Source organism: Betta splendens, chromosome 16 (assembly GCF_900634795.4).
Source record: "Betta splendens chromosome 16, fBetSpl5.4, whole genome shotgun sequence".
In the NCBI taxonomy this organism is placed as follows: Eukaryota; Metazoa; Chordata; class Actinopteri; order Anabantiformes; family Osphronemidae; genus Betta; species Betta splendens.
Genome location: NC_040896.2, coordinates 16247256 through 16274528, shown reverse-complemented (window position 1 = coordinate 16274528; position 27273 = coordinate 16247256). Strand labels below are relative to the sequence as shown.

General features: G+C 41.4%; 1 protein-coding gene across 11 annotated transcripts in view; it reads right to left on the bottom strand.

Annotated features, from left to right (window-relative positions):
- Positions 1-362: 362 nt before the first annotated feature.
- LOC114842653 (protein MTSS 1-like) overlaps positions 363-27273 on the bottom strand; it is a 32198-nt gene continuing 5287 nt past the window's right edge. For 3 of the 11 annotated variants that reach the window (XM_029128371.3, XM_029128369.3, XM_029128372.3), the window contains 15 exons: positions 26017-26090; positions 13256-13340; positions 12455-12546; positions 12222-12296; positions 10964-10975; positions 8110-8267; positions 7858-7965; positions 7673-7773; positions 6468-6732; positions 5294-5413; positions 4714-4959; positions 4310-4531; positions 3741-3900; positions 3369-3650; positions 363-3284 (listed from right to left, as the gene is read on the bottom strand). In XM_029128371.3, coding sequence (XP_028984204.1) covers positions 2749-3284; positions 3369-3650; positions 3741-3900; positions 4310-4531; positions 4714-4959; positions 5294-5413; positions 6468-6732; positions 7673-7773; positions 7858-7965; positions 8110-8267; positions 10964-10975; positions 12222-12296; positions 12455-12546; positions 13256-13340; positions 26017-26090 — 2536 coding nt within the window. In that variant the 3' untranslated portion in view covers positions 363-2748. The remainder of the gene's footprint in view (positions 3285-3368; positions 3651-3740; positions 3901-4309; positions 4532-4713; positions 4960-5293; positions 5414-6467; positions 6733-7672; positions 7774-7857; positions 7966-8109; positions 8268-10963; positions 10976-12221; positions 12297-12454; positions 12547-13255; positions 13341-26016; positions 26091-27273) is intronic. The other 8 variants (XM_029128374.3, XM_029128377.3, XM_029128373.3 and 5 more) reach the window with 8 other exon arrangements.

The following is a 27273-nucleotide window of genomic DNA, read 5'->3' as shown; positions in this document are numbered from 1 at the left end:
ATTCCTCCTCCTGCCGTTCTGCACGTGACCATGTGACCTGTTCACGCACCGAGAAAACAGCATGTGGAAGTCATATGTTCTAAGGAGGTGATACCTGGAGGAGGAGGATAAAGCATTTTTCTTAGTTATTATTTTACAATCAGCATGCTTTCGACTTACAGCATCAGACTGCTTGTTCACACTATGGTTTCTTTTGAGCAGCTCTAAGGCAGAAACGGCTACTGAGGCGAGTGCGCCCCCTCGTGGTCAGAATGAGACACTACCTAGTTGTTTATATCCACAAAGCACAGGGCAATGGGGAAACCATGATGTCTTGGGAACTGTTTATGTACACGCCACCACATTCAAGAAGTGAGCCGAAACAAAATGTATGGTTTTATTACATTGCTAAAGCTGTCATTACAACGAAAAAAAAAACAAGCTTTCACTTCGCCAAACAACCAAACAGCTTGTTGAACTGTACAGGGACAGAGAGGTCAACCTCTCATCAGGGGCTTAGAATCAGCTAGAAATTAGGCTAGAAACCAAATTCAACCAGACCTGTACACCCCCCAAAATGAAAACCTCTTATTCATAGGATATAATAACATTTGGCAACTCTGATATAATATATATTTATGCTAAACATTTCAATATGGAAATTACACGTAGATAATACATGGATGGAACAAAAATATTACTATCAATAACATTGAGAACTGAATGCTGGGCTTCTCAAAACATCCAAGCAGATTTAATGCCATGATGTGTTGGGAAACTGTCCGATGAAACAACCACCAACTAGATACTAACGTTTTCCTAAAGCTGGAGTACAGACATATTCACTCTGGGAATTTTCAACCAGCCTTTCATCATTATTGCTTTTACTTCATTCAGTCTCAAATGTGCACACACAGTAAAAATAAAATCTTGAACTGAAAACCAAGTGGATGCAGATTAACGTTAGCCCTAAATCTGCGTTTATCTTAACACTGATTTAAATCATTCCTCACAAAGCGAAAAGTGGTTAGGTTTGTACTTTTGTGCTTCTCTTGGTCAAACAACACACTTTACTCAAACTGCTCTTCACCTTAAAAGCAGACAAATCACTGCCGCGTGTGTAAAATATGGGGCTTCATTGAATCATAGTAGGACATTTCTTAAACTAAAATCAGCTGAACAAAATCAGACAGTACCTGCATTATCAGAGGAACCAACTCTGATCATTAATCTAAATAAAAAACTACAGAAAAGGAGATTTAAAGGCTGAGAAAGATAATAAATTATAAACATGCAAGTTCCTGGCATAACGTGTACAACTAAATAATATTTACACTTTCATAGCTCTTGTAGTAGCCACAGCCTCACAGTGCTTCAACTGAGATTAAAATTAAAATAGACTATAACTGTAACAGTAAGAGCTTTAACCGTTTGTCTTACAATGCTGCAGTCTGAACAAAAACTAATGTACCTATAAAAGGTGTATTTGTAAAATGATACAACAGTTGTGAATCCGTTTAAACTTGACTTGTCACCGTTCAAAAATCTAGAACATGAATACATGTTCATACAACTTAAAATAAAACAACAAAATTAAATCTATCTGCAACCAGAGCAAGAAAATGAAACTAAATCTGTTTGTTATTACCGATTGCATCTTAACTCATTAATGCATCATTAATGTCTATAAAATGTCCATTACACATATATAAACTTAAATTCAAATATAATTTTGACACTGCAGTTAGACATTTAATATTAAGAGCAAGAAATGGCCACCGGTTGAACTATGGCTAATAAATGCTACAAAAAGGAGCTAATATATAAACACAACCCCCTGAGGAGTTTGCCAAAGCTCAGTATGTTTACTGATAATGAAAGATTCACACCGTCAGACAATAGGTGTGTGATCGTCACAAATATCTAGAAAACCTGTTCAAAAAAAGTGAAAGTGATTGATTTTGGCACCGTGAGGAACCAATGGAAACTCAGCCTAGATACAGAGAGCAGGAAGCAGACTCGTGCAAAGCCATTTGCAAATTACACAATGTAATGCAACATAAAAAAAATATATATGATCCAAGCTGCAGCATCCAATTGTCACAGAGTGAACCGAGCTGGGACAGATCAGTCCCTGGGTTCCTCTTTTGCTTTCTTGGCAGCTCCTGTAATGTTCTGTGAGAGGCTCAAACATTAAAGTTTTGCAAAGCTTTGGCAACATAGCACGTTGCTCCAGGTAAGCAATCCTCCCATCCCTTTGTAGAGCACCTGGATACTGCACTCTTGATGCAGTATGGTCACCGTGGGGCAAAAATGCTTATTTGTCCATCAAGGTCACAGTGTATTTCCAAAGCTATGTATGCGTATAATACATGTGTGTGTATATATATTAGAATGTGTTTTACAGTGAGAAGAGGCACTCAGTCCACACTGTCCATGCCCTAATCTATAATGGGTAGATGTGCGTCATTTGCATCCTGAACATCTCTGACCAGTGGTGTATTGCTGCTGTCTTCAGTCATCACAGACGTGGGCTCGGATTGGAAATAATTGTAATGCTTAGGCCACAATCCCTTATTCAGTTATACTGTATGTATAGGAAACTCGTTTTCTTATTAGGCTCACAAAAGGTCCACGTGAACATACACAAAAAAATGTAGTTGCTGAACAACTTTTTCACATATACATCGCATTTGTATTAAGGTTTCTCTAAAGCCTTTGAATCCACTTACTCATCACTGAGGCAGTGAGTGAAATGTTTGCGGTCCATCACGCGATGCGTGGTGCAGAGCGGTCGTTGGTAAGGGTTCTTTTGAGCTTGACCCCCTTGCGAATAGCCACCAGCATGTTGCCGTCTCCGCCCTCTCCCACCTCCTCTCCCTCTGGTCCCGTCTCGCCGTGGTCGTACGGCTGGGTCAGCTGGTGGGCCAGTGGAACAGTGGGAGGATTGGTTGTAGCCTGACCACTCCAGGACTCCACAGACAGACCTCCAGCATCGTCCTCTGCTGCAAATTTTAACGAATCTGGGCTTTCTTCTCCTCCCGCCCCAGTACACCTGCTCCCGTTAACTGCTCCTGACATATCGGGCACTGTTGGGATTTTAACTGGGATGACTGGTGTACGAATTGGGATAGGGCCTGCTCCCACAACCGAGCCTGAACGTCGCGTGGACGGTTTTGAAGAGGGAGTGCGTCGGATTGTGGCAACCCCTGGCGTGACAATAACTGGACCGTGGCCTGTAGAATAGGAGCTACAGGCATTATGGGAGCTTGATCCAGAATAAAAGCCCTGACCAGAACACGAGCCTGCAATAATCCACAAACAGTAAAGTGAGAAGATATGTACATGAATGAAAGCTAATGAGAAGCTACAGCCTGTGCGATCAATACCTGTAGGGGTAGAAGGATAAGCCCCAGCAGGTGTGGACGGATAGGCTCCTGTGTGGATAGGTGTGGCTGGACAGGGCCCTGCAGAGTAAGTGGCTTGTCCATGGTTAGGAGCCTGGGTGCAGGGCAGGCCTGCTGTTGAGGCCGGGCGTTTGGTCTGGAACTTTCGTCTGTAAGACTGACTGATGTCACTGTTTCTGGGGATGGTGGAGGACTTATCGAAGTCAGACTGCTGCTGTTCTGGCTCCTGATCTCCAGCCATCGAGAAATAGTCATAGTCCGATACTAGAGAGACAAAAAAGAGTTACAGAGCTGAATATTTTAATATGAGAGGAAAAGGAAGAAGGTGGTTTGTACTGACTGCTGAACATGTACCTTGTGAAGGTATAGTGTCTTCAGAGCAGCAGGGTGTGTTGGTCTGTGTGCTGTAGCCACTGGAGCACTGGATGGAGTCTCTACTGGACCTCTGGGTGTCCATTTCCAGACCTCTGGATAAGGCCAGAGTCAGTTCTTCGTGGGCCTCACTATCACCAGCCTGTAGCAATAACCCAAAGAAAAACGGTGATCCCTGGATACAGCCACATGCAATTTGTGCGAGTCATTAAAATAATTAGGTATGACTCATAAAGGTCTTTAAATGGAACAATTTGAGGTTGGAGGCTCATTCATGTGGTCTAAATGCCTACAAAAACACTGCGGAACTGTAAGTTGAATGTGAGCAGATCTAAGACTTGAGTGTTTTAATCAGTGAGTGTGAATAAAGGGGTAACTTCCTCACTGAAGAATTATATTAAAAAAGCAGCAACATTTTCAAGCTGACAGCAAAAAGCAGCTATTTAATGTGGATAAAACATAGTTCAAACTGCTAAGTAGACGCTACATGCCTTCTACGGTATGTGTTTGCTGTGATAGATTTCAGTCTAATGGCAGAGATTAAAAGAGACCTTGAGAGGTGCAGCCACAGTCCTGACGGTCTCCTCCACTGATGGGTTTGGTGTTTGTAGCTCAGGTGTTGAGGGCGTGATAGAAGTCAGGCCTGGCAGACTGAGGCCGTTATCACTGTTCAAACTACTATTGTTGTGTATTCCAGCTGGCATTTCTTTGTCTTTCTTCTTCCTCAGCGTATTGACCATAGGCTGGTCATATGGTCCTGGCTTTGCCCAGTCCTGTGAAGAAAGTGATGTCTTACTTAATAGCTGATGAGTATAAACAAAGTCAACTTTGACCTTAAAATGCATTTACACATTTAACAGCAAAGCAAAAACAAAACCCAGGTTTGTACGGTGAAAACACTGAATACAGAGGATGAGAATATGTTGATCATCAGGACTGGGGGTGATGGACAAACCTTCCAACTGGGCACTCGCGATGAAGGCAACATGGTGGAGCCCATCGTGCAGTAGTGAGGGTAGTCTGGCAGCAAGGCTGAGGCAGGACGTGACCATGAACGAGTGGGGCAGGATGAGGAGGTGGAGAGTGGGGAGGAAACCGGGAGGAAGGAGAAGGCAGTACTCGACACTGAGCCTAAACTTCCCCCATTGCTGTGCAGGTAGGGGGAACTGGTTGGACTGTAGTGGTCAAAACCATTGGACAACTGAACCACATGTAGTGGTGGGAGAAAGGATAAAACGAGACAAAACAGAAACAAACATGCAATGGAATAAATCACTGAAATGATAACCAATGGAACATAAAAACAAACCTCATCAAGGAACACAGAACCAACAGAATACATATTCATCATGTCAACTCAGAATAAGCAAAACCATCACAAATGCTGAACTGAATGAACGTCAGGGAGTTTGTATTAAAAGGAAATAAATTAAGTTTAGTATGAAGAAGGCGTGATGCATCCAGTGCAGGGACACTGCAGACATTGATGTGACATACAGTAGGTGTAGGATTCACAGTGGATGAGTTTGTTTCACCTTGTCAGTATCGTGCTGAGGCGCAGCAGCAGCAGCAGCAGCTAGAGGAGAAGGAGAGCCGCAGTCACTGTGAAGCTGCCCAGTCTCTGACACCTCAGAGCAGCCGGAACTGGGACAGGGCTGGGACGGCGAGGGTGGCGGCAGCAGCAGTGGGAAGCAGGCAGTGAGGTGATATCAGGGGGAGCGAGGTGCAGACAGAAAGACCAACGTGTAGAGAAGAGGAATCACAAAGAGAGGCACACGGAGGGAAATGGAGAGAAGCAGTTTGTTATGAAGCAGAAGCCACATTTCCACAGTTCTCAGCAGTTAGTTCTGTGTAGCCAAGTGACTAGAGGCACCATATAAACAGTAACTGCATGGGCATCGGCAGCGATGGAGCTTTGTTACAGGGAGGCACAAGCAAAGATGTGCTTTAGGATTCACATGAAACATGAGCCGTAGTCTGGGTGTATTAGATATAACTGGAAAGAATGAGGCAACAGAAGGTCTGATTCCCACGACTGTGCTCTAAATGGAGCAGACATAACCAAACCATTGTCACTGCATCATTAATGCCTGGAGTCCAACTATAATAACTATAACTAACGAAATGCCCAGCGGTGCAGTTGCTTTTCATGGTTGATCTCAACCCACAAAGCCCATATAGAGGTCCCTGGTGCATCTCACTGCTAATCATCTGAATCCCTGAGTCAGACGCTTAGATAAAAGTCAAAGAAAGAGACCCGCTCATTGAGACAGAAGGTTAGTACAAACTGGTGACACCACAACATGTCATCTTACTATGAATCATTTAATGAAAATACAATATGCTGAACCTTCAAGCCTCTGCAAGTTTAAGCAAACCACAGTCTGCTACAGCGGTCGACTCTTTAATAGCAGGATGGGGCTGACCTGTTTTGCCCTGGGCCAGAATGGAGACAGACAAATTTCCTGTGCGTTCATGCTAAAATAATAGCAGTAAAATGACTTCATCATGACCACACACACTTTCTGCTGCCAGCTCGCAGTGGTTATGGAGATGTTTCAGACATAAGCTGCGAAAATTGCTGATTTTAGTTTTTCTTCCTGTCCCTGACCACAACAACCTCTTTTGCAAGTGAAGTCTGAGAAGAGAGGACTAAAATACAGTACATACATACAAATGAAAAAGAATAACAATAAACTTTTTTCTTACCTTTACTTCCGCTGGCATAGGTGATGAGGATTTGTACGATGAGTATTGGTCTTGTGATGAAGAAATGAAGCCAGAGTCATGGGAAGAGATGCTCGCGAGCCGGGCCGGAGTCTGTTGCGGTAGTGTGGTGCTACGGTACCGATGGCAGGGGTGATGGTGGTGGAAGAGGTGGTGTGAGGAAGAAGAGGAAGAAGAGGAGGAAGGAGAATGAGAGTGAGAGCCACTGGATCCCCTGGAGTCACTACTGTTAACGCTGTTCAGACTACTGTGAAACGGGAGGGGGTCGGGTATAAGGGCAGGGCCAGTGAGAGGTCAGGTCAGAGAATCAGGTGCACCCAAAGATATGGATATTGGGTAAAAGATAAAGGGAAAAACAGGAAAAAGGATGAAAGCAGAGGATCGGGGGAAATGTGGAGGAGACAGGGTGGGAAACAATTAACACAACACACCAAGAGGCAGCAAGCAGTGACTGAGGCCTAACTCAGCAAAACCAACAAACAAACCGCATGAGAGGTTTCATTTAAATGACAATAATTACAAGGAGAAAACCTCACGATTTCAGGCCTGGCAGAATTATTTATACATATATATATTTGAGAACAATAAGTAGAAAAAATACTAGTTTTGGTGAAATTTACTGTGTGAAATGAGACCTCAAAGCCACACTGAACATCTGCAGTGGATAAAAAATACTAAACAGCTACATTTGTATTAGAGGCTGTATTTGAAAATTGAAAATTTGTGAATTTCATAAACACCTTCGTGGCATCAAAAAACGTGCAAAAAACAAGTGAAAGCAATTTAAATCTTGTCAACTTCTTTAGGAACTTATAAAAACAGTAGACGAACAAGAGGCAGAGACAGGAGAGTGTAGAGATGGTCTGAACAGCTGCATGTCTAAAAGGGAACGTCCTGAATTCATTTAAGCTTCAAGTCTCCAGGATTATTTGAACATTTCAATCAATTGTATGTTCTCCGTTACTAAATGTGTCCACTGGGTGGCAGGCACATATTGGCTGACATTAGGTATCTGGTAACCATGTAACCCCACCCCCTCACACTGATACAAGCTCTCTTCAAAGACCACTGAAAGCTACTGATGCCTTCTATAGGTCAGATGGGTTTAAACACAGATTACAGAAAGGATTTAGAGGTACAATGGGTATAAGTGCACACGAGCCTTGTGATTAGATATGGAAGGGTACCTGCACATGCTGGACTTCCTAGACATAGTGGTGGTACTGGGTGAAGAGGGTGGTGTCTGATATGACCAAGCATAGTCTGAGCCCTTCAGGTCCGAGATCACCTGAACACATACAGGGAGTGTAGCTTCAAACACAACCGTTCATACTCTGCTTAATTGCTCAGCATCTTCAATGTTTTTCCTCACCTGTTCACTAGCAGGGGGAAGCTTGTGGGGGTCAGAGGTCAGCGCTTTGAGGTCTTCAGAGATGGCCTGAAGGTGGGTGACCTCCCCCAGCAAAGAAATCTCCTCATCCTATAAGAGCAAAGAAGAGATGCACTTAAAGAGATCGTAGTACTCAGATGGCAGACGTCACATGAAAGAGATGGTAAATGATGGTTCTGCTTGGTGATAATACAGCGCCCACACGTCAGAGGGAGCCTTCTCTGCTCTACTCACCACAACAGGTTGTAGCAGTGACACGAAGCAGCAGAACCTCTGCCTTTCCTCTATGAGAGCTTTCCTCAGGGCCTGTTTCTCGGTCTCCTCCAGCAGAATGTATTTATCATTGACATCCTGCATGGCGCTGTCCAGCTGAGGCTGGATATCCCCTCGACCTTGAGAATAAAGTGGACACAAACGCGCAGGAAGAGACACATTATTACAGTAACAATAAAACTAGGAATAAAACACACATTTGTTTTTTACTCCTACACTAAATGTAATAATCAACTCTCCCAATCTTCTATTTTCACTGCCCAAATCAAATGCATGTGCTCCGTGCATGTGATGATAGTGGAACATGATAATGCAGCAAAACAAAAAGGTTTGGCGACATGGGTTCTGATTGCGATCACTTCCCTGTCTTGTTGCCATTGACTGACTAACATCTTGTAGATAATGCGTCAGAGATACACCGCTCACCACAACATAAATGGCTACTCTCCTCCCTGCTACGTTTGTTGTGTGGCGTCCAGCTAAACGAGCTGCTTATATTCTGATAACATGCTTAGAACTATTTCTCCTTCTTCTCTCCTTAATTTAAATTCCAGGGTGTTTGTCGTCAGGCTAAGGACGATTGTTTGTACTCTTTCTTGAGTGACAAGAGTGCATCTGCGAGACCATCTGGTCCTCGTGCTGTTTATTTGTGTGTGTGTTTGTGTGAACCGACATTATGTAAATACTGGAATATTCCAAGGCTATCCAGTCCCAAGGTTAAACATAATATTCAACACTGTCTTCATGTGCTGCTCATATAAGGGCATAGGCTGGTGTGTGTGTGATGTTAAGAGGATGCCCTGAAGTCAAGTCTTTCCCCGTGGAGGCAGGAAGGTGGGTGGGCCACAAAGACAGCAGCTACCCCCTCACACTGCACTTTAACTACGAGCCTGCATGCATAGAGTCTTGACTTTGATACATCAAGGTTAAACCCACAAAAAGCAACTCTGTGGTTTGTCTGTATGCTCCTGTGTCTGGTAGATAACCTGGCGTCTCTTTGTTGACACGTGATGGGAGGCCCTGTGTCATGACTCAGAGGGTTACACAGGCAAATCATTCACGTCAAATGCAAAACATAAGGGTGTAGGTGTTATCGTCTGGACAAACCATTGGTCCATTCCTCTCTGATGCCATCGACCCAGCCTCTCGTTACATAACATGTTTTCACTGCTTTATGACCATAACAACTAGTAATGTCCTCTGACATGACAGGGCAGCACCAACTGGAGATTTTGATCATTACGCATTCACTAGCATCACAAATGCTGATACTACGGAGAAATGGACAAAACAGAATGAACATAGATATGAGAGAATACAATGGAACTGGATAAGATCATTTTTAAATCAATGTCTGCCTCCACAATGAGCAGAAACACAAGGAACAAAAGGAGGGAGATTTCAAGCCTAGGCTGGAATGATTTTCACTGAAAGTTAACTTATTGAGTAATATTATATTTGGAAAAAAGATCTGCATGAATGTGAAAGAACTCTTTAATGACTTCAGTCAATAGACTGTGGAAGCCAATACCTTCCAGGCAAAATTAGATTTGTTTTACATCATCATCACAAAAAGTGGTTAAGCTGAAATCAATTCAAGGTTTAAAAGTTTTAGACATTAGATTAATCGAACACCTGCTGTACAGAAGTAGGAAGTAGTTTTTTAATAACTTAGAAATATTTTTTTTAATGTCAAAAGCATGTTTTCCTTGTCTTGATTCTTACACCTTTAGGACCTAAACTGGACTTGGACTAAAAAGCCAAGTGTCAAATCATGACAAGGTCCCGTTCCAGCAGTGGCTGAGCTAACGTTATTACAGCGAGGGCTGAAATTGTCCACAGACTGCACATGTTTAGATACATGTGCACACAAACGAGATTAGCTTATCCAGCTTTCCCAAAACCAATGACCGCATTAGTTTGCAGTCACAGTTTGTTTCTTAGCAAGACTGAGGTCTCCAGTCGGAAAAACAACATCACAAGACACATATCAAACACCACGTTCAGTTCAGCTTAACCAGCAGACAGATGGCACATCATTGCTGTGAGAATGAAGACTGCTCTTTTCTTAGCAGTGCAACTGAAACAAGTCTCACATTCCTAAATTTGATTTAAATGTTTATGTTTCATTTATAGAGATCCGTTGGTTTTCACATGTGGTGAACGAACTGTAGCTCTTCTAATAATAGAATGAACAAAACCTGTCTGATATTTAAACGTCTACAAAGCTAATTACTGTAAATGTAACATTAAACGCTACAGTATATGTCTTCTGATGCTGTTTTTTATATTGTACATTATTGCAGGTTTATTCAGCTTGGTTGCATCACCACTTTAGATGACCTGCTGGAAAAAGCCGCGTGCAAGCAGAGCAAAGGAACAGAGAAGTACCAGAGCTGACCACATTTACAGTGAACACACAAGAGACGATAAAAAACAAACTACTGTGTCTCTCTGTTAGTTCTCAAGCCAGTTTCCTTTTCTACAACATCTTGTTTATTATGGTACTTCTGCTACTTAGCAAGGCAGGACAGAAGGAGAGAAGGCTGACGAGACCACAGACAAAACAAGCAAATGAGTTTCTGTAGACTTCAGTACAGAACTATGAATTCCACAGATTTTATATTATGCACCCTGTTTTAATATACTGTCAAACATACTGTACTTTAGGCCATTGTGAAGACTTAACATGGATTTACATTATATCTATAAATAAACCAATGTTTGATGTCTTCACAATGCAAGCAAGCTTCTTGGTTGAGCACTGGAGTGAAAACAACACCCGGACAGGTGTCCGTTTCACACACTGACTTACCGGCATTATCAGCTGCAGTGCAGCATAAGGCAGAGAACGGCATCATGGAGACAGGGAGAGGAAAAACATTCTTGTGTGTATTTAATGGCATTGTGAGAAAAACATTTATCGACACAGTCCCTTTCAAACGAGGATAATATTTAGCTGAACAAGCAAAACAGAGAAAGCTGCATGACAGCAATCCTGATCAATGCAGGCAGCTGTAGGGGAATAATTAAACTCTAATAAGTAGTATTAGTGGCACACACACTATACAACTGTATCAAACCTTGGATTTACCAAGCTTAATTTATTGTACTTGTATGTTCCCTTATTGGTTTCAGAAATGTTAGACTTTAAACCTGAAATGTTCTTTTCTACATGAAGCTAATTTTCTAATTCCAATTTTATGCTTAGTTTTTTTCCCCTCTCTAGGTAAATAATTGCGCATGAAGTTCTTGAGCCAAGAAAACTGCAGAGGGAAACTGCCCCTGCACTCACCCATCGCGTTACCAAGTAAGGCAATGTTTAGCCCAACTAGACATGCACAGCTCGAATCACAATCAGATGAACTTCTATATACACATCACTGCCGTCCAATAAAAGTTATGTACACAATTTGGACTATTTCCCATTTTCCTATTCGAAATAAAAGATGAGCTCTTTCACAAGCTGTTTCTAACGCTGGCCTCTTTTTAAGACATGTTTTATGACATCAGTAATCACAGTTCTTTTCATCCTGAATGTTGACAAAGGCTTTATTCTCACACAGCCTACATGAAATAAGTTAAAATACTACTAAAGCCAGTAAAACCGTTAACTCAATTGGGTAATTTAGCAGCTAGTGTGCATTAGCTCACTAATGAAAGCAGATATTAAAATCCAAAGAGTCCAAGCACTTCATAACTTGTGTTTATTGACCTAGGAGTCAAGTTTCGTGATTCTCAATCCAGCTGCAAACTGATGAAGGGCAACAAAAGTATCTCCTTATTTACTGTCCAATAACTAAGTGCGAGCAAATTCTTTAACTTGTGAGCAAATTCAATGTTCCATGTTGTTGAATGAAAGAGAGAAAAGTCTCTAAGCCATCTTTGTGCCTACACAGAGCATAAACTGCTGTGGAGTGTGAAGGTGGTCTGGTTTTTATTCTCTGTGGGAACATTATTGCTAGTTTGTGGGTACCAGATTATTAAAGCAAGACGTCCATCATTAGCAGATTAACCACACATGGCAGTGTACTACATTTTAAGTGAAAATGCCTCGGGGTATTTGTTCTTACCTTTCTTTGCCTTCTTTTGAAGTTTCAGGGTATCTGAGGACTTTTTCTTAATCTCCTGCCGAGCCCGTTTATACTCTGGTTCAGATTGACAAAGGAAAGAGAATCAACTGTGTGAAAGAATGCATGAAATAACACTAGTGCATTTTTTTTTAAATCAAATACTCAACACGTGTCTTGATGTTAACCTCATTTCTAGATAAGAATATTTATGATCTTGTGTTTGATTAACCTACCCTTTGCATGATCCTTGTCCAGAGCATTTACTCCTCTTTTCCACTCCTCCATCTGTTCCTGTAGAGGGTTGATTAGATCCTCCAGAAACTCCCTGCGTAAACAAGTTATGTCTTCTTTCTTTACTTCATCTAAACCATTTGTAGGTAGATTTTCACCAACCTCATCTGAACCTCATTTCAATGTTTCAGCTCTCTCTTTTTTTCCCCAAAATGTTAAAGTTTTGAGTTTTGCTTTTAATTAATTGGCCTGAATAATGTAGGTTGTTACACATAAAAAGTGATCAGACGGTTAAAATTGCAGACAGACTGCTTGGCATAAAAACCACTACATCAGGTTTGCTGTTCCGTCTGTAGTGTTTGGTCTCGCCTGTCACTCATTAACAGAGAGACAAAGCGGGGGGTGGGGGCTGTTTATGTCTGACTGCATCGTACAGTAGGAGGAATTATGAAGCTTGTGCAGTCACGTCTGTCAATCATTACCCAACTGTGCCCATCTACCAAGACGTGCTTGTGTGTGTTTAGGAGACAGCGAGTTGTGGACAGCTGCAGTCTGATGCGTGGAACTAAAATTAGACTTCCCGCGCTTGCAGACATTTTTCCAAACTGTGTGTCAGTGGAAGAGGAAGCTCCTCGAAATTAGAGAGCCCATTGTCTGTGTGGGGGAATACAATGTGATGTGTGTGACTTCACTGGGACATTGAAGACATTCTATGAAATAAGGCCACTATCATCTTGCCCACCCAATATGCTCCAAACATCAGACTAAAAGTCCCTTTAAACATACTGTTTACTGTTACTTACATGGAGAAATGCTTGAGTTTAGCCTCTATGCTGCGGTGTCTCATGCACATCCTGGTCAACGCTGATCCAATGTCTCTGGTCCCACCTGAACGATAATAACAGAGTTATTTATGAAAAGGTTTTTGACACATATGAGTTTAATTGCTCAGTAGAAAATAATAATTAAATGAGGCTTAATCTTTCCACATCGAAATGTTCTTTGAATGATATGTGAGTCAGTAAATATTTAGACAATGAGGAGGGGGCTGGAGTCAAAAAGTCAGAAAGGAAGAATCACGGCACACTGATAGAGGATAAACATTTTAACTTAAACCCTGTCATGACAGAGGACGTTTCCAGCTGCTTAACTGCTTAATATCTGGTTTATTTTAAACTAAGTCTGTTCATTACAGCAACTGGTTAAATTCATGTGTGAAACCACAGCACCAAACGTTTGCTAGCTGTAAATTTACAGTGTAGAAAAGCTTTGCAAATACATCAAAATATCAGTATCACATTTCTGGCTTGTCTTCAATCATGAAGAATCATTAGCAATTAGTGCGCTGTGGAAACCAGTAAGAAACACACATTCATATCAGAAGCAGCGATGGGACGATGGAAGTGAAGTGGAGAATGTGCTTGAGGCTGGTGTTGTTTTCCTTCAAAGAGGCCAACTAGTCTGGAAGCCTGCAGGCTGGCCAGCTAAGGAACGTGACGTTGACTGACAGGACCATTGTCTGGCTGCTCAGTGTGACCGTTTGGTTTCCCTGTGGGACTGAAGAACCACTGTCTGTGCCCATGGCTGCGCATGCGTGTGTGTGTGTGTGTGTGTGTGTGTGGAAATGAAGCGTGGGCACCGTGATCTCGTAGGAATCTGTGTGCCGTTCTTGTGACATCGCGTTCTGTACAACAGAATGTTACAGTGCTTGCTACATGCTGGGAAACACACTGAGTCACTCACTCTGGATGATATGTGATTATTTTTTTCGGTATATTTTCCAGCGATAGGTTCCTCCTGCCAATTCACTACATGCCATGAAAAAAAACTTTGGTTACACAACACCATTACTGTACGCTCATTCTTTTGTCATCCTATCCATCCATCTGCCCATCTCTGCTTTACTATGACAGCTTGTTATTTTGGAGGGAGTGGTTGACACATGCCACAGAGGCCCCAGTAAAACAGAGAGTAATCCATGGCCATGCCTTCAACAAAACTGCTTGGTTTCAGCTTTTTATTCATTCAATTAATGTAGCTTGTTCCTCATAGTTCGGTTCCTTTTCACACCAGAAAATTCAAGAAAACCCAAACCACACAGGAACTTTGTCTCCGCTTATTGATCAGCCACATCAACCAGAAAAGAAAGAGCAGGTAGAAGATACTGTTTTGTGGACGTCAGCTCTACTTACTGTACATTACTAATTTTCCTTTGTAGGTCAATCTACTCTCACAGAGGCTCCAGCTCGGCCCTGTGACCCTTTATGGGGAGAAGAGGGGGAATTGGAAATGCGGCCATACAATATGAACCCAGTGTCTCCTGCTGTTTCCCCCCTTTCTCCTTCTCACAGCAGGTAGCTAATCAAAGTGGCCACTGCCAGTTGCCCTGGAAACTGTATACATACAGTATGTGTGTGTATGCAACTGGGTTAGGACCCTTGTGTTTTCTGCCATGAAAAGTGACTGCAGCTCACAATCTCTGGGAAGCTTTCAATACACATGAACTCCAACCTAATGCCCATTCCAACGAAATACAGCGGGCAACTATCTTACTTTTATATTTTATTGCCTGCCAATCCGCATACATGCCAGATTTATTTCTTTTAGGTTATTTGAAGATTTCTATATTTTAATGCAACTTAATTCAACTGATTAAATCTATTTATTTATCCCCTAATATGAATTCACATTACTTGCAGTCAGACGTGTTAGAATGCTGTGGATACAATATCGTGCTCTTAGGCTGAAGTCTCTAGTCTGTCTAGCACACTGACCCCTGGAATAGAAATAGCTGTATTGGCAGCTACAGCTGTCTCACACGCACGCACGCACGAAGTGATGTTCTACTACGCTAAAGTGCTGCTGTTGTGTACGTGGAGCTTGGGTGGGTGTGTGTGTAGTGGCATAACTGGCTGTCAGTAGAAAGAAACTGGGTGACACTCTTGTTTCGGAGGGCTGTTATTATCCCTCCACCACTAACACAAAACACACGCAGACACACAAACACTGTAAGGTCCATTTTTTTCAGCCACTGGTAGAAAATTCCTAGAAAGCAAATGTAAAATGTGGCTATAGAACCGTGCGTGGTGGGTGACTGAGCTACCACTGTGATGTCTTTAAAAAGGACAACCTATGTTACATACAGTTGAGTTGATTGTTATGGGATAATAATGGCTTTGATATATTAGGATGTATTATGAGCACAAGATGACACTACAGGGCCCCTCCTTGAAGCCTGGGGCCCACAGCATAATTGAAATTAAATTTTATTACACCAGTGCTTAATAACCATCTGGCAAACAGGTTATGAAAGCATATAAGAAATTGCAGACCCGAGTGTGACCTGTCTAAAAATAATAAGTTCACTGGTAAACCCACTAAAGAAAGCATTTGGTAAACACTAAGGAGGTTTAATCCTTATGCAGGCCTCAGCCTCTCATTAGGGGACTGATGTTAACCTGATATGTAGAAAGCAGAAGGACTGATTTAATGTATGAAGGAAGAGACAGGAAAGAAGGGATGGTAAGAAATGTTTAAAAATCCTCTACAATAATCCTGACATACACTGACACAATAAAATAAAAAGTTGGAAAGAGAAATGAAAATTTGACCCGGGTAGTTTTGACACGAAGGCTGGAGAAGCTAAAACCAAACACCAGATGGCTGCTTTTAACCATGGGCCAGTGGTTACGCTGATAAGAGGCTGGAGGCCAGCTGCATGCACACACAACCGTACACTCCAGCTGAACAGAGGTAAAGCGATCTGTTCACTAATTAGAGAGCTGCAGAAATCACCACGGCTACGGCCACAACTAAATTTAAACATGCAGCTTTCCCTATGAACGCTTATGTAACCAAATATTAATGTCATTATTGTTTAAAAGACAACTTCTATTCATTCTAGCTCAGCTGTTCATGTGATGCTGCTGAGGGTGACTTGTGTATAATGTATGCTGATTTTGTTAGACCATGTTGTACAGTAAGTCTACAACTGTATGTCATTATACAGACCCCTACACAGCCAACTGGTTAATATGTGCCTATGATACTAATTTTGAAATGTGCTGTAACCTACCTGTTTCATCCTACCCACTTCACAGATTACGACAGATGACGACATACACGCGGTCCTCGCTGGGCAGTTTGCATGCCCAGATGGAGCCACCCACATAGCACGGCTACAGCCAGCATTTCATTCACTGATTTATTAGTCTACTCTGTCAGAGTCTATTGAACATACACAACAGGATAAAAATGAGAAACCAAGTGGCTCATTGTGAGAAATGTTAATAATTCTGGGGCCCGATGAAGCTGGAAAAAAATATAGGAGGAGGTGATAATATAATAGATGGACTTACACAGTTTGCAAGCAAGAATGTTGAGAGTGAACTGTATTGTCTAATCTATGAGCTTGTTTGGCTTCACTTGAAACACGAATTTCTTCACTCACCAACAGCTACTTAACAACAGTCAGCGTGTCTATCGTGCCCTGTCCATCTACAGACACAAAACACACAGTCAGCAGGTCTGACTGCATTTGTCTGTAACACATGCAGACGTGTGAAAGATTGGACGCACACACGCCTACACGCCTGCCGCAGTGGGGCCAGTGCCGACACACAACTCACTACAGCTCCCAGACAGGACCCGACTTGCCAGCGGTTCAGAAATAACAATAACAATTCACGCAACTGTAAACAAATTGCAGTTTGTTTCTAGGCACTTTTACAGCAAGAGCAAAACTGAAATCTATCCATATATATAGTTTGCATTTTAAATATAACTTTGACCAAGCAATTAGTCCAAGTAGTTAATTAGTCCATCATATCTACAGTTAATCTGTACTGTAGATAGTGTAAATATCACGGATAAGCAAAACCTTCAACTTCACAAAAAAGGTGCTTAAACAAACAACATACACTGCATTTGCTACATCAGCACTGGTATTGCACTTTTGCATTCTCAAACCTGTCTAAGTCCACGATACAGTGTAGTAATATGGGGTGCAGAGCTAACTAGTACATTTTGTAATAAACTCCTCATTCCAAACAAATGATCAGGTTCAATGAATCACCAAGCTCATAAAAGGAAGACCAAGAGGATTATACCCATCTGTAATCCCATACTGCCTTTTGCCAGTGGTTAAATGAGGCACCAACAGAACTACAGGCTGACATCTGCATCATTATAAGCAACAGCAGCTGGATGTGAGGCTTAATTACTATATTCATTACCAAGGACAAAAACAATCTAGTGAATGCAGTGAACTGCAATTTATAGGAGATATTCACAACTCCTGTTCACAGCAAAACCAAAGACCAGTAAAGTGAAACTTGGCCAATTGCAGAGAGAATGCAGAGAGAAGCAATATGACTACTCTAGTAATGCACAGGACTCCCATTACCCCTTTCTTCTTCACCTGGCTCCCGTCTACCATCAGAGCCTGTGTTTCTCCTCCCCTACTGTACTGTACAGTATGTGCATTAAAGGCCCTGCCTACCCCTCCGCTTCTTTTTGCTTTCTCCTCTCTCTTATCTATTGCCACTGCTTTGTCTCTGTTTTTACTACCGTGGGGAGAAGAGGGGAGAGTGCAGATGGCAGTTTGGGAGGGAGAGTATTTCACCTCTAAGTGATATTGCAAAGTGGGGTCTCCTAAAAGATGACAGACACAGACGCTGCTCTCTGTTTCCCTCATTTCCATTTGAATGCTGAGCTACTGTATCTCTACCTCTCTGCCCTGTTATTCTTTCCCTCTTTCACAGTTGTAGTCTCTCATAATGGATATTAAAGCTATGGACAGAAACCAACTAAAATAACACACTGCATTACACATAAATACAAAAAGGCGCCATATTTTTCCCTCCACACTAGGATGAGCCACGCAAGTTGTTTAATACCTTGCACAATGTCTTCTTTCCTATGTGTATTATGATGCATTAAAATGTTAGAATTTTGAAAAAAATACTGAAATAATAAATCCCAGTTGCCTGATGATGATTAAAATGAATATTTTGGACAAAGAAATGAAACAGGCTGAGACGTCTGCCTGGAGACCAGCTGGTAGTGTGACCCAACACTGACTAACGCACTAACTGGTTTACCATACTTTCAATAATACTGTACTGTATGTTATGTCTGCATACTGTATGCTGATTGTAGCTGCAGATTGCAAATTTAGGTAATGGAGGATTTTCCCCCACCCCCAGCCCCCATATCCTACTGTATTATTGTGATTTCTTTGTATTTCTACCCTGTTTCTGATAAGGTGTGAAGTCATGTTCAGTTTAATTGCCCGTCTGTCCTCTGTACTAGTTTCTTTGTAAGTAACACTATAGTATTAACGCGGTATCTGAAATAATCCCGTCATGCAGCTGCTGGTCAGTTCAATGCACGGTCAAAGTCAAGACAAAAATACATCAAAGAAGAGTTTCCCATGGGAAGAAACATGTCATGTTCAGTCACGTGCCTTTCCAGTGTGCAAAGTGCAGGAGAGGTCAAGGGGTCACCCAAGGAGCAGGTTGATCTTTCCTTTCTAACCAAACAATTACACACCCAACTTCATTTGAATATTTTAACACAAGTGCAACATTGTTCCTCAGTAATCAGAATATGATTTGTACAGGCCCAGTTTATCATAGAGGGCAGGTGCCTGCAAATGAGAGAGTCTGAACAAAATGGTCTCTACCCCAGAGACCACTTCCCCTTTTCTGGACCTTGGTGGCCTAGTTTCCTGTAATCTTCCTTTTTTGATCCTACACATGCCACAGACAGACCAAAAGAATTTACTGGGACCTCTATGACTAAACTAAATGCCTTGCTTTTTTGCTTGCCGAAAGCCATTCCTATTTGATAAGTACTAGTAACAACTAATAAAACCCACCAATCAATCCATGAAAGCAAAACAACCTAAAACTATTGTTGAAAGGTTTATACAGTTTACTGCACAAATGAGAAACTGCATGGTGAAAACACCGGCTCAGTCTCAGCATATAATGAGAACGTGAAAAAACTTGAGTATCACAGTTAATCATTTACACTGAAGGCTCACTTTTCTACAGGAATACCTGAAAACAACACAACAGCTGAACAAACCAAGGTCGTGTTCCGAATATTAAAAATATTAGAAATTAAGTCAGTTTTCCATGCTAAAAAAATATAGCTTTAACTTGCAGATACTAGAATGTTGTAAAACCCAACACAGTTATTGTATCTATCAATTTAAACTATCAATATTTTAGCTGAGGATATTATGTAAAACTCCAGTTTCCTTTATAAATTTAGAGGTGTTTTGCCTCAAAGTTTGGCTTTTCACCTTCTGCACAGTTTTTTAATTCTGCCTGTGACCTTTCCTTTCTCTACAGGGAGACAGACTAAGAGGCCTGTAGTCTGGGAGATAGTGGTGATAACTTAAACCAGAGACACACTAGAGAGCTCAACTGTTTGTCAGTACAACACAACACTGCTCTGTTTGCGCTAATGACCACCAGATTACATCGGCCATGTGTGTGTGTGTCTGAGTCTTTCCAAGCGTATGTATGGGTGTATGTACAGAGACCCCCGTACTGTCAAAGAGTCCCAATGTCACCCCACATCAATTTGCACGCTCACACACGTACACACAACAAACACATCATTCATTCTACAATTTTATGAAGTGTCTAAGGGACGATAACAGTCAAGTAACTGAAAGCTTGCTGAGGCTGAGCCACCCTCACTGAACTTACCTTTATTTATCCATCCATCAACCAGTACAATGGCTGCATTATTTCATGTACTCAATGATTAACTCATTTCTACTAACTCTATTTCAAGAACCCAGTGTGATTTGCCTCTTGAGTCCCCAACACTCAAAACCGTTCTCTTTAAAAATAAAACCTTTAGCTTAATATTATAATAACATGCATGCAGATAGATTTAATGCATAGCTTACCCAGATTTTCAATATCTGTATGCATGTTTTAGAATAAATCAATATTAATTGTGAAAGCAGAGGACTGAATAAGGTAGCAGATGGTCAAAGGACAAGGTATCAGCAGTGATGGCATCCCACTGTGCATGTGTGTTGCCATGATTGTAAACGTGTGCAAATATGCAGCACTACGAGTACGGCATGTCAACGACTAGAGGAACAGAGCACACATGCATCCCTCTTAATGCACCCCAGGTCTCTTTCTCCTCTCTCTGCCTCCACTACATTGAATCCTTGTCCTTGAGGTGAGTTTCAACTGAGCATGAAGTTCCTGATGATGAACATAAAATGGCTTAATGTTGCTGTCACACACTGGCTGTTTATACAGCCCTAGACAGTAGGTGAGGGTGTCCTGTAGATGCAGAGGACAGGACAGAACCATAAAGAAAGGTGACAAAGTAAGGACAAAATACACAATAAAAAACAGCTATAAAAGGGTGGTCTTATATGATTGTGCTGCAAAAGAACACAATCAGGATCAGGAAGAGCTTAACCACCCATAGGAAATCCAGCATGTGCCTGTGTGTGCGGTGCACTATAAAACAAGGCCAGGCTTTGTTGGGTCGGGGCCTGGGCGCTGGGATGTATGTGGTCTTGGGTGTGACAGAAAATAAAACCAAAATTACACACAGAGACACTTTGACAACTTATAGGCAAGGCATAAATTCACACATAAACCAGTGCTTCAAGGTAAACACAGTAAAGAAGTAGACACAAACACACACACAGATACCCCCCCAGGAGAAAACTCAGATCATAGACTAGACTAAGAACAAGTAAAGAGCAAAACTAGGAGAATTGTATGTTATATAGTACAGCCTACAGTATATACAGCAGATATGACCATGGTGACTTATTTATTTATATATTTACCTACCTACCACTGTAAAACTATATAATCATGGGCTGACATCCTGACTGTGATCGGATTACACATACAACAGTACTAGGAAGACAAACACTGAGTCTTCTGGTTGATTTTGTCTGTGTGGCACTAATATATCTGATGCCCTACATCAACTAACCTTGTTATGTATGAACAGAATATGGAAAGATAGGCTCTTGGGTCAACATCTACCACCTTGAAATGGCTGTATCCTCAAGTCCATTTGTCAGAGAAATGGTTGCTTTGAATTTGGCTTTGCATTCATGTCACATGTTGTAGCCAAAGAGCACTGGTCTAAGCAGGTTCATGTTTAAACAGAAACGAAGAGCAAACAGGACAGACAACACCCACAAACACGTGTGCAGACACACGATATTCCACGCATAATTCCCTGACTCTACCTGGGTCTTAAAACTATAACCAATCTCTCTTTTTTCCCCGTCACACTTACACAGAAGCAGTCCCTCTTTCTGTGAGTGGGCTGTGTGGAGTCAATCTCTGAATTTAAACTAGCGTTTGAGATGTCAAGAGGCAGATGTCTGCATTAAAGCAGATGGCTGTATGTGGAGCTTTCAAAGAACATTTTGTGTAGTATTTTCTACGTCAGTGTGCTTTGTAGGAGAAAATAAATGGCAAAGCAACCAACTCTACGGAGACGTCACAAAAGACCCATAAATTCTCAAATAGCAGCGGTCTTTGAGATATCTCAAAAGCAGTAATAAATCAGCCTGAGACACCTATTGTCTGTGAGCCAGAGAGGCAGTGATATCTTTGTGCGTTCTATTCTATATGAATCCGTGTGCACTTTGCATGGGAGGGTGCGCAAATTTGAGTTTGAGAGTCTGTATATATAACCTGTTAACTATGTTAAATGGTTTCACTGGTTTGTAAGGTTCCCAGGATGGGGTCAGTATAAGCAGAAGAGAACAGAGGGTGTATTAAGAAGCATTGCGCTCGTCAAAGGGACGTAATCGAGGTCGGACTGGAGCAGAGGAAATGTACATGGTCAGACTGGTCTTGGACTGACGCTGGAAATGAGGACAGAGCCCTCTCAGAGAGGGCATTGAGACAGTGGGTTAGCTCAGGATATAATGGTGCTATGCAACAGATGCCAAAGCATGAACTGGGAGAAGAAAGGGAGGTTTGATTTTTTCCTTTTGTATGAGGGTCTGTCCATGGCAGTGCACACACACACACACACACACACACACAGAATTATACACACAGAAGTAGACTTAAGTATGGGTTGACTGAGTTTGGTTAAGAAGACCATTGAAGCGTTAGGTGGAGGTGCAAATAGGCAGGTCAAAACAATTCAGCAAATCACTATGACATCTAATAAATATACAGGAAAACTGAGAAATTATAAAATTGTAAAAGCAGAATTCATGTATCTAATGTCTATATTTAGTCTTCTCTCATTTTAAACTCTAACTGGTTCACTGGCTTTGATTAAAGCAGCCGGATGCAGACTAATTTAAGTAGTAAAAAGTAAGTAAGTTATTATATAACCCAATATCACTAAAAGAGAGATCTAATTGAAAAAACCAACTGCAATCTCACTCTCTCTCTCTCACACACACACACACACACACACACACACACACACACACACACACACACACACACACACACACACACACACACACACACACACACACACACACACACACACACACACACACACACACACACACACACACACACACACACACACACACACAGAACTGTCAGCTCCATTCATGTGTTAACTGTAAATCAAGCCTTTATTGTTTTTGAAGCATCAACTATAAAGCCTGAAAAGTTCAAAGGGGTGACTATGTTATCTGTGCCTGTAATAGTGACAGGCATAGATAACAGATAACATTTGTGACAGCTTCTGCCTCACTTTAGCCACGGCACTAAGTGCATTGCCAGATGACTGGAAATGATAGAAGGTAAATCATTAGGGACATTTGGGATTACTACTGAACAAGCGAAGGAAAGAAATAAAAGAGAAAGAACATCATGCATGTAACGTCTTTCAAAGTTGGCGAGCTGACTTTTTTCCAGGGACCCTTTACTTTCAAACAAATACAAATGGCCCTTCAGTCAGTTCTGATGTATTCGCATCTCATCATTGGAGGTTTATTTTGGGTGCTAAACTCAGTGTGGTCACACATGGATCCCAGGGGAACTAAACTATTCCATAAGGGAGTGCAGCACTGATGTAAATTGGAGAGGTTATAAAATGGCTGGAAGAAAGGCAGTACATAAGGTTATACGGATATAGAACAACAACTTTGTCACAACTAGATGAGTGGTGCCAAATATGGAGCAATTTCAACCACTATGAGGACTGGAACAATTTTCATACTCTCATTCACTGAAACAGCCACTGTTGATTTCAACATATACAGTTTACAGGCAGAGGAAACTGTAGTTTGGTTACAGTGCTCACTGCTCCAACTAAGAAAACTTTGCTACTGGAGCATTTTTGTGGTCAATTAAAATGCCAAACAGGTTCAGACAGGTAGGATGGATAACATAAATTACTGCTATATCGGGTTATTACAAGACTGAACAAAGACACAATAGCCTGTGTTTTTTAGAACAGGCAGCGTAAGAATGCGTTTATCTTGTAATGGCTTAGCAATATCACACCTCATGGGGAAACCTGAATGCCTGTGGCCTGCACATTCAGGGAGAGAGGCAATAGGACTTTAAATGAAAGTGACAGTTGATTTAAAAAAAAAAAACTACCAGAAAGAATGTGAATGGATTAGAAACCGATTCAATGATTCAAGTAATTATCAGCTCTAAAAACATGTTTGCTCCACTTTACCATCTTACAGTAGTTGAAAACAGAGATGACAAGCTCATACTTGCAACCTTAGTGGCAGGTGTCCATTTTATCTCCACATAGTCACACTGTACTTGTCCAAACACAACCAACCCTAGAAGTGCTGAGAGAGCCACTGGGATCCATATACTACAGTACAAGTGCACCCATGGGCGTGCACATTAAATGTACAGACAGAAATCTGGCACCTGTCAGCTTGTGTTAAAAAGTCCTGGTTATTTTCATATTTAAACAAAGTACTATTCTATTAATGTGTGTTTAGCTTTTACTGTGTAATGAAAAAAAGTTATTTATTTTTTGAGATGGCGATTTTCAAGGTTGAACTCTGGGGTTTAAAGACAGGCCACATGAAACTAAACTACAGACTATGTCCCACTTCATTCTCCATCTTACTAAAATGAACTGCCCTTGACAGGGGAACAAAGTGTACAGTAGTTATCAACATGTCGAAGAGGATTTTGGAGATGAAATCATGTAACTAAAGCTTTCCCCAGTCCTAATGTTGACAATAAACAACATTCAGTACAACTAACAAGGAAAGACATGATAAACTTATTTTATGTCTGATAAGCAGGAGTGATAATGTTGTTTGTTTCGATTTCACAGCACCAACATCATTCCATGACTTAAAGCTGTAAACTGTCTGTAATGATTAATCAGTATCCTGCTATTTCTTAAGAACTGCTGACAGACAAACCATGACCTTAATTCACACCGACCAATCTGATCCATTGTGAAAACATGGAGTAACCAAAGCAAAGCTGCCCATGTTCAGTACCTATGGCTAAAATGAACAGGGCAACAGAGTCTAAAGGTTTAGACAGAAAAGACAACATTTGTCTGATATTTACACAGTTAAAGAAAAGGAGAGCTGAATTGTTAAAACGCTGGTGTGCGATGCAGGATGGCTAAAGAAAGGCAACGCAGTTCTACTCAGTGGGCATCAGCTGTCCACTACAAGAGTGATTATTGAATTATAGAGCATAAAAAAAGAAAAGAAAGGCTTTGTCAAGAAACGTGAGCCTGCGCTCCTATTCTCCACCTACAGCTAAGTCTGTGCTTCATCTACACATAACACCAGGCAGATGTTCTTTACCTTCAAAGTTACTAGAGCAAGCCTCACTTTATTCTCTTCCTTAGTAGGTGAACAATACAGTACGTTAAAATCTTCACCAAGTCAGAGATGAATTACAGCATCATTCTAAGGTTTCTTCATCACTATGGAAATGGTGTGCGTCTATTGGGGCGGTCACCTCTTATTTAGAATTCAAACATGGTAAACAAAGAAACAGTTCAACTGTAACGTTCAGTTTGAAAGTGATGAAAAAGCAGATGAAAGCTGACGCAACTCTCTTCAAGCAATCTCATTCCTTCGCAGCAAACATTTACCACAGAGAGGGAAGAGACTGATGACTCTTTCCCCCACGCACCCTCTCTCTCTGCGTTGTTTGAGGTGCTGAATGTGTGTATCTGTCTTGGTTCCTATTAATAGCATGGAGCAGTGCTGGAAATATCAAAGCTAAAGGAATAGAAATCCCCACCCCTTCTGTCCTTCCAACTCATTCGCATAGTTGAAGTCCAGATGTAGTTGTGGGGGGTGGGGGTTGAAGTGTGGGGCTTGAAACAGCATACTGACGGATTTACTACCCATACGATAAAGCAAACAACCCATAGAACTTCTCAGCGCGGTGGGATTGAAAGATTGGACTTGTACAGGGGAGTTACACAGAAAGCAAACACTGACACATAGGTGCCCAGACACACACAAACATTGTTAGGTAAATTAAACAGGGGTTCACTGAGACTGATAACCAGGACTAGACCATTGATTATACTCTCTACGTGTGCACACATATTCCTACTGTACCTCGTGAGTTGGTGGCCAGGTCGGCCACTTTCTGAAAGGCGTCTAGGAAGACGGCCACTGCAACCACTGTTGCCCTTGGAGACGAAGAACAGAAGTTTTGTTAAAAAAAAAAAAGAAAAAAAAAAGAAAAACTGCAAAACAGAGCAACACACATACTGTACAAGACGTTTTCAATGATTAGTCTTTAGATAAACCCGAAAAACAACATTCTCTGTTCAATTTGTACAAAATCTAATTCATTTGTGCTGCATTTTTTATTATTAAGTCAATGTGAACACTAACCGGTTCGTAATAAAAGGTAAGCATAGCGGTGTAAGTATATACTGTGTGTGTGTGTCTAAGTTAAAACTTAAACGTGCCCTGCTGTGTGAGGAATTTTTGTGATTACTTAGAGACCGCTGGAATCTGCCCGGCTCAGCAGAGCAGCTCTGGGGCCGAGTTCGCCACACTTACAGGTCAATAAAAGGATCAGCGCTAGATCCACCCTGTTCAGAGCTAAAATGGAAAAAGGTCTGTGGAACGCTCGCACCTCATACCTGCTGCTGCGTCATCGTGTATGGTATTTACAACCCATGTCCACAATCTGTATATGCAGACGATGTTGCAGCAACAAGTAGGTGTAGGACAAAACCAGGCACAGATTACTGCCCTTTTTCTTACAAACACACCTAATTTGGGGGCTCGTAAATTATTATAACATGAGGACCTTTAAAGGTTTAGTGAAATGCATTGGGCTGTTAAAATGAGGCCCTGTGAGTGTGCCGTGATATGTGGTTAACAGCATCCGTCATGTAAGTCGTTATTTGGTCACCAGCTTTTAGGAGTTGTCCGAGGTTAGATTTGTCAGTACTACAGTGATGAGCACACAACATATGCATGTTTGGTACGTTAGTCGAACTGGCCTGGCTCTTACAGTGTTTCACACTGTTTTTCTTCAATTACACTTCATTGCCATCTCTTCACTGTAGATTGGTGCGTGTTCTTTTCTTGGTTTGCTGTTGCTTGTTTGTTTGTTGTTGTTTTGATCTGCTTGATTAGTCATAGTGTTATAACGAGGTAGGCAATGAAACTTGTGAAATTAAATGGCTTTATATCCTTAAAAGCTAATGGCATACATTTGCCAAAACCAAATTAAAGATGAAACTATGGATTTTGCTTATAACTTCAACTTTTATTATAAAGTCAATAAAGTGTTAACAGAGGCTAAATACCTCATCTGTGTTGCAATGTTTACAACCGGCCAGATAAAAAAACAAA